Source organism: Protopterus annectens, chromosome 14.part0 (assembly GCF_019279795.1).
Source record: "Protopterus annectens isolate FY-2018-M chromosome 14.part0, PAN1.0, whole genome shotgun sequence".
Classification (NCBI taxonomy): Eukaryota; Metazoa; Chordata; order Ceratodontiformes; family Protopteridae; genus Protopterus; species Protopterus annectens.
In genome coordinates this window covers 13,324,814-13,337,196 of record NC_056748.1, presented here as the reverse complement: position 1 = coordinate 13,337,196, position 12,383 = coordinate 13,324,814, and the positions used below count along the sequence as shown (strand labels likewise).

Sequence of the window (12,383 nt, the reverse complement as noted above, 5' to 3'; positions counted from 1 at the left end):
TACTTTTTACTGTGATTTCTAACTGCTACTTCTCCTTCTTTCACATTTCCTGTAACACCCTAGTAACTTACTACTTTTGACTGTAATTTCTAACTGCTACTTCTCCTTCTTTCACATTTTCTGTAAAAACCTAGTAACGTACTACTTTTTTACTGCGATTTCTAACTGCTACTTCTCCTTCTTTCACATTTCCTGTAACATCCTAGTAACGTACTACTTTTTACTGTAATTTCCAGCTGCTACTTCTCCTGTTTTCACATTTCCTGTAACACCCTAGTAACGTACTACTTTTTTACTGTAATTTCTAACTACTACTTCTCCTTCTTTCACATTTCCTATAACACCCTATTAACGTACTACTTTTTACTGTAATTTCAAACTGCTACTTCTCCTTCTTTGACATTTTCTGTAACACCCTAGTAACGTACTACTTTTTCACTGTAATTTCTAACTACTACTACTCCTTCTTTCACATTTCCTATAACACCCTAGTAATGTACTACTTTTTTACTGTGATTTCTAACTGCTACTTTTCCTTCTTTCACATTTCCTGTAACACCCTAATAACGTACTACTTTTTTACTGCGATTTGTAACTGGTACTTCTCCTTCTTTCACATTTCCTGTAACACCCTAGTAACGTACTACTTTTTACTGTAATTTCTAACTACTACTTCCCCTTCTTTCACATTTCCTGTAACACCCTAGTAACGTACTACTTTTTTACTGTATTTTCTAACTGCTACATCTCCTTCTTTCACATTTCCTGCAACACACTAGTAATGTACTACTTTTGACTGTAATTTCTAACTGATTCTTCTCCTTCTTTCACATTTCCAGTAACACCCTAGTAACGTACTACTTTTTACTATAATTTCTAACTGCTACTTCTCCTTCTTTCACATTTCCTGTAACACCCAAGTAACATACTACTTTTTTACTGCGATTTCTAACTGCTACTTCTCCTTCTTTCACATTTTCTGTAACAACCTAGTAACGTACTACTTTTTTACCGCGATTTCTAACTGCTACTTCTCCTTCTTTCACATATCCTGTAACACCCTAGTAACGTACTACTTTTTTACTGTGATTTCTAACTTGTACTTCTCCTTCTTTCATATTTCCTGTAACACCCTAGTAAAGTACTACTTTTGACTGTAATTTCTAACTGCTACTTTACCTTCTTTCACATTTCCTGTAACACCCTAGTAACGTACTACTTTTTTACTGCGATTTCTAACTGCTACTTGTCCTTCTTTCACATTTTCTGTAACACCCTAGTAACATACTACTTTTTTACTGTAATTTCTAACTGCTACTTCTCCTTCTTTGACATTTCCTTTAACACCCTAGTAACGTATTACTTTTTTGCTGTAATTTCTAACTACTACTCCTTCTTTCACATTTCCTATAACACCCTAGTAATGTACAGCTTTTTACTGTAATTTCAAACTGCTACTTCTCCTTCTTTGACATTTCCTGTAACACCCTAGTAACGTACTACTTTTTTACTGTAATTTCTAACTACTACTTCTCCTTCTTTCACATTTCCTGTAACACCCTAGTAATGTACTACTTTTTACGGCAATTTCTAACTGCTACTTCTCCTACTTTCACATTTCCTGTAACACCCTAGTAACGTACTACTTTTTTACTGCGATTTCTAACTGCTACTTCTCCTTCTTTCGCATTTCCTGTAACACCCTAGTAATGTACTACTTTTTACTGTAATTTCTAACTGCTACTTCTCCTTCTTTCACATTTCCTGTAACATCCAAATAATGTACTACTTTTTTACTGTAATTTCTTTTTTTTTTTCAGTAATAAATCTTTATTGTTTTACCAATTGTTCATACAACATTATAGAAAAAAAGAAAAAAAAAATTCCCATATAATACTTCTAACAACAATACTACAATATATATACACTATTTACATGAATGCTTCCATCCGTTAACCAAAATCAATAAAGGGGAAAAAAAAAGGAACATCTGAGAGAGATTATCCACAGGTCTAATATCATTATGACGGATTATTACTCCTAACTTTCATTTTAAGATATATATGTCCAGGGGTTAAACTGGATTCGGGACATTAAGCTAATACAATACTGAATATTTGCTCCCATATTTTCGGATTATTTATATTTTTCCTATGATCCTTGATTAATAATTTGTGGGCTAACGTATGTTTCATCGCTAAACTTTTAAAGTTGTCCCATGAAATTTGGGATGGATTCAACCAATTTGTAGCTATATAAAGTTTCAGTAACAAAAAGATATTTATAAGTATGGTCATTTGGGATCTATCCAAATTATTAGGAGGGATATGTAAGATCATAAATTTCCAAGAAAGTGTAGAATTTTGGTAACCCATCTTTTGTAGTTGAATTTTTAAAGAGTTCCAAAGTTTATATAAACATTTACAGCTCCAGAACATGTGTAAGAGGTCAGCCGTTTGGTCTTTACAGTATGGACATTTAGGAGAGTTTTTAGAGTTGAATTTATGCAAGCTAAGACGTGTGTAGTAGGCATTAAGTATCACTAGTTGGGTAAATGTTAACTTTTGAAGAGAAATTGATTTTATTGTTAAGTTAATTGCTTTTAATATTTTATTTTCTTCTATAAATGTTTTTTTTTCTTTCCAATATTTTGACAAGAGTATTTGAGTTTGGTATTTCAAATCTTTTACCAGTTTACTTGTAGAAGTTATAAATTTGGTATCCTGTAGAAGAGTTTGCCATAAATTTGAACATTTAGTTAAAGCATCATCATTAATTTTAAAATCTCTGAAGTAACTCATGGAAAGATCCTTTAACTGTCTCAGTATGATTAAATAAGATTTAGGGAGATTCATCACCTGTAATATTTCATGTGTTGAAAAATTGAGATATGGGTACATATCGAGTAAGGTTAAATTAACTATAAGTGGAAATTTTTTAAGATCTATTAATTGATTATTGATTTTCAAGTTCGGGTTCTTATGAAAGGGTTGAAAAGTCATCATATGTTGAATGAGATTTAATGATTGAAAAAGATTTTGTATCAATATTATGTATACTTTAATGTGTTCCATTATAGCATATGATTTAAACATGTCTTTACTTAAAAAAGGTAATGATTTAGGATTGATATTCAAACTTACAACATGTTTGTACTTCAAAACCAACCACTTAGGTGACCATTTCTTACTAGATATCTCATAATTAGCAATTCTTAAAATTCTATTAGAATTTATTATTAAATAGTATATTTCAAAATTAGGTAAATCTAGCCCTCCTTTATTTTTCGGAGTCATCAATTTATCGTACGATATTCTAGGTTTCCTAGGTTCCCATATAAATTTAGCCGATTCCGTATGAATTTGTTTAAAGAATTTCTTAAGGATTAAAACTTGCCTAGCTCTAAAGATGTATAATATTCTGGGTAGTACATTCATTTTAATAACTGAAACCTTTGCCATTGATGGTAATTTCAAATTATTCCATCTTCTTAAGTCAGATAATATATGATCCCAAAGCAGCTTAAAATTATTGATATAAAAATCTTTGTTATCTGTGGAAAAAACAATACCCAAATATTTTATTTTATCTTCAGATTTTACTTGTCCTACCAGTGGTAAAAGTGAAAAGGGTTTTGGCGTTTTTAAAGGGAATAAATTGTTTTTTTTAAGGTTTATTTTGTAGTTGGATATCTCTGCAAAGTCATCCACAGCTTTTAATATTTTTTTGGTGTCTGAAACTGGTGTCGTACAATAAATGTTGAGGTCATCAGCAAAGGCAGCCATAGATATTTTAGTACCATAAATTATTGGGGCATTGTGGTTTATATTTTGTTTAATATGTAAAAATAATGATTCTAGGTATAAACTGAATAATATAGGAGATAAAGGACAGCCCTGATGAGTTCCGTTTTTAATTTGTATTCTTTTAGAAAAGTTTTTATTAATATATAAAGTTGTATAAGGCTTATTATATAATATTTGTAACGTTAGAATAAAGTCTTGAGGTTTATTGAAATATGGTAAAATATCAAACAGAAATTTTAAATTAACTCTATCAAAAGCTTTTTGTGTATCAATTATAAGTGCATAAATATTTAAATTCCTTTGACTGGCATAAGAGATTAATGTATTAAGTGTTAAAGTATTGTCAGTAGTTTGTCTGGCATTTAAAAATCCACCTTGTTCATTAGATATTATTAAATCCATTACCTTCTTCAATGTATTAGCTAAAATAGAGGTCAGAATTTTCATATCAATATTTAAAAGTGAGATAGGTCTATAATTATCCGGGTTTTGAAGATCTGAATTTTCTTTAGGTATAATAATTGTTCTGGATGCATTAAAATGAGGGTAATTAATTTTATTATTAATTATATAATTAAATATATGTGGAAATATTTTACCAAAAATATCACAGAAAGCTTTATAAAATTCTGCAGTCAAACCATCGGGTCTTGGTGCTTTATGGGATTTAAATTTTTTGATTGTATATATTATTTCTTCAGAGGAAATTGGTTTAATTAAATCTACCTGAGAGTTATCACCTATTTTCGGAAAAATAATTTTTTGCAAAAAATCATTATTAGTCCTATTTATAAGTAATTCATGTTGATCACCGTAAATTTGAGAATATATCAATTCAAAGGTATTCATAATATCTTCGGATTTTGTATATCTTTTATTCTTAAACTGTATTTCAGGAATTTGGGAAGGTATTTTCGATTGGTTAATGATTCGAGCTAATGCCCTTGATGGCGTTTGAATATGGTTAGCATATCTTGCCAACATTTTATGTTCATGGAATGACAACCTGCTATTTTGGATCAAAAAAAGATCTTTTTGACATTTTAATAGTTCCGTTTCTGTTTGTCTGTTATAATTCCGAATTAGATCCTGATCTAATGTCTTAATTTTAGCTTCCATTCTTTGCACATCTCTAGTTTGTATTCTTTTATAGTACGTAGCTTTATGAAGAAAAATCCCTCTTATTTGTGCTTTAGTTGTTGCCCATTCAATATCAGGTGTATGTTGCTGTTTGGATAAATTAACTAATAGGCGATTGAAAATAACTTGAATTTCCTGGATTATATCTTCTTTATTTAATAAATTTGGATTTAGAGACCAATTGTAACCCCTGTGCGGCAAACTATTTCTAAGGTCTTTAGCAAAACTTAATGTAATTTTAGAGTGGTCTGATAAGTAACGAGCTTGTATAGATACAAAGGGATCTAAATTAATTAGTATTTCTGAAATCAAGAAAAAATCTATTCTAGACCACATTTTGTGACAAGTTGAATAGAATGTGAAATTATTTGTGTTAAGCTGATTATTTGTGTATTTAAAAGGATCATATAATTTAAAGTCAACTTTAAGTTCATTTAATGCTATTACTGCTTGATTATTAAATGACCTATGTGAACTTGATTTATCCAGTTTAGGATCTTGATAGGCATTCCAGTCACCTCCTATGATTATATAATAATTGTTATATTAATTTAAAATGGGATAAAGTGATGCTATGAAAGACTGTTGATTATTACATGGTGCGTATATATTAAGAAGTAAAATAGGTTTATCATAAAGGGTAGAAGAAAGAATCACATAGCACCATCTTCCCTCTTTATCTATTTTAGAGTCTAGACTTTTTCCTTGGTATTGGTTTTTTATAACTATCGCAACCCCCGCACTATTAGTTTTATCTTCCAAGGCTATAACCTCTCTAATCCATTTTTTTTCCTTAATAACTGCCCACTGATCATTGGTCAAATGGGTTTCTTGAAGTAAAATAAAGCATGCCATAGCTTGCAGAAATAAATGAAGAAATAGTTTCCTCTTTTTCAAGTTCTGGAGCCCTTTAGTATTCCATGAGTCTATTTCCCCACATATTAAAATCTTTAATTTACTTAAGTGTACTTTAAAATGGACAAAATATGATACATTCAAATATATTTTCAATATGTATATACTATGGAAGCATTCTTGAAATCCCGTCCCATACCAGTGCCTACCCACTATACCCCTGGACCAGGACATATATATGTTTTTCACATTACTAAGCATTCTACTGGTTAATAACATTGACAAATATGTGTTCTTCAAATTAAAATATGTAACATATATAAGATGTAAAGAACCTATATATACTACAACTAAGTCTACAAAGCCTAACCTATACATTCCCTATTAAACACTTCTAATCATCTACATCTCTTGTTCTATCTATTTACATGAATATGTCAAGGAAAAAAGGTCATAACAACATATTTAAGTATTATCATTCCTCTCCATTTAATCTCAAATGTCTACTTTAATGTTAATAATTTGTTGTGTCTCACTAAGAATATTCTTAAAGTAATAAAGCTGATAGGTTTATGTAATATATAAGTAACATTGCTCGAGATTATATATAAATCTATATTTAAACCTAAAGAACTCAAATATGAGGCACTAACCAGTGTTATAAAATACAGTAGTCAACCTGTAATCAGTCTACCATGTCTTCTATCACTTAGAAAAATAATAAATAACCACTTCACTATCATAATTGGATCCTTCGTTGTTTATACATTTCCAGATTTTACCTGAAATAGCTAATATCAATAAATAGTGTGAGGGTTTGACCTTCAATTTATTGACTATCATAATTATATAGTTACATGACCCATAGTAATATAGCAACCATATTTATCAGTAATCCCGGTATATTAGTTAGTTATATGTAAGTCGTTTCTATTCAGGGACTCAGTAAACCAGATTATATACCTAAAAAGACATTCTATATTGCATGTGTTAACAACTTAATTTAAAATTAACCTAATAACAGATCAAACCCTCTCACTATTAACTTTCAGGTATTAGCACATGGTCTGATTACTCTTATATATGCTTCGTGTCTCCTATGCAACTATATATACTTGCAAAGATTAAATGTATGATTTGGGTTAACTAAAAACATTTCTATGTGCTTATAATGTTAAAAAATATTGTTATTACAGTTCAATTTACATTTTTCTTTCTTGGACAGATTTTTTCAGATCTCCAACCCTGGAAACCTGCCTCCGACTTCGCGATGGGGGATCCTTTAAACGGACGGACTTCCGGATGCGCCACATCAAAAATGGACTGTCAGCAGCAGGAAAAGCATTTCCTGTTTCTTCGTGGGAAAATACAGTTCGTGAAGGCTATAAAACCTCAGAAATGCTTCGCAAATGACCAGGAGCTGTAAAAGAAGGTTCTTATCTGATCAACAAGAGGCCTGGTGCACTAAAACCTAGAACAAAGGACTAAGAAGCCTTGAGTTTCAGCAAAAGATAAATCTGACCTCTGGTGTTATGCCAGTTGCAATGGAGGGCCAGATTAACTTTCTGAAGCAGGCAGAGACTTGAAACTCTTCAAAAAGGTAGATTTTTGCTTCTTTTTTTGTTGAAACAGAGTATTTGAAGCCATCAACTGTAAATATTAGTGTGTTAGGATACTTCATTTGAAATTTAATTTGTTTTTCAATGAGAAACTTGCAGTATGAAGATAATGCTTGTCTGGCTTGTCTTATTTGCAGAGGCAAGTCCTGAGCCAAAGAAACTTTATTATTGTTCCACATAATGAAGCCTCCATTCTTTTTTACAGTTAGCATTATTTTGTTTACATCTTGGTAATTGAGAATTTTAACATACACTGGTCTTGGTATATTCGAAGCCTGTGATTCCCTCAAAGCTCTATGGGCTCTCTCTATTATTATTTGTTTAGCCATATCAGAGTCATTGAATAGTGTTGTAAATATTTGTGTGATAGATGGAATTAAATCATTGTACTGAATAGTTTTCGGTATCCCTCTGATAATTATATTATTTCTCCTGGATCTCGCCTCCAGATCCACAATTTTAGCTTGCACAGAATGAATATCCAGATCATGTGTATCAGCTTTTTTGGCAAGCAATGTTATTTTGTCTTCATTCTCAGATATTCTAGCTTCAGTTTTATCCATTCTTTCAAGGATTTGAGTACAGGAAATGCCAAAGGATTGTACTTGGTTAGACAGCTCTTTCAAAGCTTCTTGAATAGGTAACAAAGCAGTTTTGATATCTTCCATGTTCGTCAATTGGTCTGGTTTATTTTTCTTCCCTGGTTTTGGATATTCCTGTTGTTTTGTAATTTTCTGCCTTTTCAAAGTTAAATCTTTTTCTGGTGATTGAAGTTCTGACAGTTTGTTTTTTGTTGTTGTTGTATCCATGTTTTTGTCTTCTTTTGACATTATAAATCAATACTGCAATTTACTATAGCTTGGTAGTAGATAGGCCAGGTTTGCTGAACAGACAGTTCTTTTGTTTGATACTCTCTTCAGAGACCGTCAATCAGTTATAATCCTGTTAAATTCTTTAATTTCCCCAGGTTCATTCACCTCTCGAAAGATACTTGAATGGAGTAGATTTATTTTATCCAAAAATTGTTGTCAAATAGTTCGTAGTATAGCTTCAGGGCTAGATTTTCCTCAGGATATATGAAGAGCTGTAGATTTGCAGTGTTCACAGAATGTCAGCCATCTTTGAATTCTACTTTTTTACTGTAATTTCTAACTGCTACTTCTCCTTCTTTCACATTTCCTGTAACACCCTAGTAACGTACTACTTTTTCACTGCGATTTCTAACTGCTACTTCTCCTTCTTTCAAATTTCCTGTAACACTCTAGTAACGTACTACTTTTTACTGTGATTTCTAACTGCTACTTCTCCTTCTTGTACATTTCCTGTAACAGACCTCTTGCTATAGTTTTGCTATAGTTTGCTATATTCATTTTCTACAGTTGAATTTTGTTATGCACAATGTGGACCTATAGCCTGTCTACAAATTTACTTTTAAATTTTCTGTATTTGTAACTTGTATTTCTTTGTATAACATTACAGATGTGTGTACTTTACTAGTGAAGCTTTTCTCCCTGGGCCTCTACTGAAAATGAGTTCCCAACCCAGTGGACATTCCCAGTCAACAAATGTCAATCAATCAATCAATCAATAAATAATATTCTAAAAAATGGCATCTCGGACTTAATATATCCAAGTCCAATTATTTGGCCATTCAGTCTCTCTGTTTCGAGACTCACTCTAGTGTGTCCCAACATTTTAAATGGCTAGCTTTTGAAACATTACTAATCAGTACATTCAGTGTCTGGTTTAATTTACTAAATAGTGTATTATAGCTGAATCACAAACACCCATTTTATGTTGGAAACAGAAAACGATATCCATGCCCCGGAAAATGTGATGGAAAACTCTCAGAGAGGCATTAGGCCATTGTTCCAGAATGAAACAGCATTTAATACAATGTTGCAGAGGTTTTTACCAGTAAAATCCCCAGAAAGTGGCAGATTGGCATCATTCAGTAGTTGTCTGCTTCCTAGAATGATGGCTTTGTGCTTCATCGTCATGTCTCCAACCTCACAGTAGAGAGGGTAACCCATGGAACAGCTGAAATTGTACAAAGGCTAAATAAGGAAAGAGAGAAATGTCATACATGAATTGTAAGTCAAAAAACAAATGGACAAGAATTAAACTGAACTTTTCAGTATATATGTAATACATACTGCAAGAGTTAAAATCAAAAACTGATTCAGGCTGTGATCTACAAAGACAAACATATAAAAATTAATCCCTCCAAGAGATAGTGTTCACAAAAAGTGATCCAATCATATCTTAAGAGAAGGAACTAGGTTTTGTATTAACTGGGGCTACAGTGACAAATAAGAGAGTTATCAAAGCCATAACTACAACTCTCTGTTCCATTGCTAAACAAGTCAAAATATAGTGGACATTCATGGAGTAGAAAGAACCCAGGTGAAGTCAAAATTTAAATATGCTAGTGACACCTCTGTGGTAGAGAGGGATGAAGCCCACTCTGTGACCCAGACTACTGGTGGTAGATTAAAAGTCCAGGCACTGAAGGAGCTTGCTATAGAGGAGTGGACTGTGCAGTGGACTGAATAGCTGTTGATAGCTCATTGGGCCTGGGAAGGATGTGTGCAGTCTGACCTCCTGCCTGATACCCCCAAGAGGTGGGTATTGATATTCAGTAGTATGTGGTAAGATGTGCACACCCACCAACCTGCATTCCTGCAGTAGTTGCAATTTGATGTATGCAGAGAAGTGAGCATGGGTCACTGGTGTGACACTGTGGGACTCCCAAATTTCAGAATGACACACAGGGGATAAAAAATCATCCACCCTTACTGGCTGTCTGGAGGATGCCCAATCCTCTTGTGGGTTTTCTTTCACAAAACCTGAGGAACAGATGGGTGAAAGACTGAAAGAGGAAGGCTGGTGGCTGGCAGATAAAACAGTAAACAGAAAAAAAATAAACATGTAAAGGGAGTATAATGATTAGACCCAAAACTTAAGTATAAATTAACCCTGAAAAAGATTCATTAACCCACGAAATCAGCAGGCTCAAAAAAAAAGAGAGAGAAAATGGATCAGCTATACTATGTCTTTAGATGCAAAAATATGGTTCTGTACAATGACAAGGACATAGAAAAGCTTGAAGGAAATGAGTTGCTAGCAAGCTTTCACGAGATAATACAGACATATTAAATGCAGAACCCAGCAAACTTTGCAGCCTATTAAAGCAGTAAAAAACTACCTGAAAGGTATCTACTTCAGAGCTTAGAGAACACCACTGGATGGTTAAGACAACAAAATCAGCCATGATATAGAGGCTATAATCCACAACACAGTCAGATTGTAATAACGATATATTGACAGTGCCACCATAAAATCAAAGACAAACCACATGTGTTTATTACACAGTTCCATACTGCACAAAAACAATACATAAACAAGCACTAGAATTAAATTATTTCACTCAAAACTAGGTGGCACAGAGGCATAAAGCCCTGACTATGACCCATTCAACCCAAGGTCACAACTGGCTTGGGCAGCTGATGGGTTGTTGGGGGAGGATGGGCAGCACCTATCCAGGGTGGTAGAGTGATGGATCCCAGCCAACTGCGTCTGCCACTGCAGTGTAGTGTGAGGGATGTTGCATATACCACCAAGAGCAGCAGTCAGTTGGGAACAGTGTGCACTGTGGCTGCCCAAGTCAGTAACAAAGGCTCCCTGTCCCCCATACAAAATACCAAGCATGTACAGCTGTGGGGGAGAACAGACAGCATTGGTAGTATGAGGTAAATACTAAAAATTTAAAATGCTCTCATGGCCAGGATGTGTGGGACAGCACAAAGAACCATCAGTATCTGCCAGAATAATGGCACCCCCACAAGACTCCCTTGGTGGATCTGAAAGACTGATGGACCCCACTGTTAGGGAATCAGGGCCAATGTGCAGCTGAAGAAGCTCAATGGTCAGCTGGCAGAGGGAGTAAAAATATACAGAGATAATGATTTACTATAAAAATTAATCGCATGTAATCTTCCTTATGGTGCTACTATTTCTTATAACTGTGATATGAAAAAGTTTAGACATATAGGTCTACAAGATACTTGCTTAAAAGACTGTTCTCTGTCAGTGCTGAAAAGTTATTATGTTTAATAACGTATAGGATTACAAAACAGAAAAAAAGCACACCCATTTATAACAATAATGTTTTCCTAAATATTATGCTAATGTTTACAATAACCTTGCCCTGTGGTGTTACAACACTTGTTTTGCATCATACCACCCAATGTAGGGGGGGGGGGTGATCATATGTAAAAGTAATATAACTCTAGGTCTCATTTTACTGCTTAAAAGTAATACCTGTTTTCTACAGTGTAGTTATCCTACCTCTCCTATAATGAGACAAAGTAAACCACCTCTCAGTTTATTGAACAAGAAGACACAAAGTCCCTGCAAGGCACTATTCATATTTTTTTATTCACTTTTTGTTTCTCTAGACTTCTATCTAAAGTGCTCCCAGATGACAGTACAATTGTGCTAGGGCATTTATCCAGGCTTTCATCATTAAAATGTATTTCTTAAACCTTAATATTTTTCCCGTCCATGCGCAGTTGCGCAATAGCATTTCAGGGATGGGTGTACAGTGAGCATAGTGTGGGATTATCAATAACTCACTTCTGCAAGTAACAAAAGTCCACAAACAGCCTTGTATGTTTAAAAGCTGAATGTTTCCCAGTAGGCCCTCTGGTCTCTACCAGGAGACAATAACAGTACATATGCCCCAGCAATATATGACCCCCCCCTCCCATGGGCAGGCAAGAAAGCACTGCTCCACTGTTCTTCTACCTCCCCTGTGGTCAGACCACTATTCATTTCTAGGTCATCTGGGTCATAGTCAGGGCTCTAGTAAGAGTTGGTCCCTACAGTGTACTCAACTTACATTATCAAGAAAAGTAAAACAGGAATCAGGTGTGTCTTACCAAGAGAATGACAGAACCCT

General features: G+C 33.7%; 1 protein-coding gene across 1 annotated transcript in view; it reads right to left on the bottom strand.

Moving 5' to 3' along the window:
* The window catches only part of LOC122788835, an 829,367-nt gene that overhangs the window by 212,096 nt on the left and 604,888 nt on the right, over positions 1-12,383 (bottom strand). Inside the window, exon 6 of the mRNA XM_044055713.1 lies at positions 9,336-9,477. Coding sequence (XP_043911648.1) covers positions 9,336-9,477 — 142 coding nt within the window. The remainder of the gene's footprint in view (positions 1-9,335; positions 9,478-12,383) is intronic.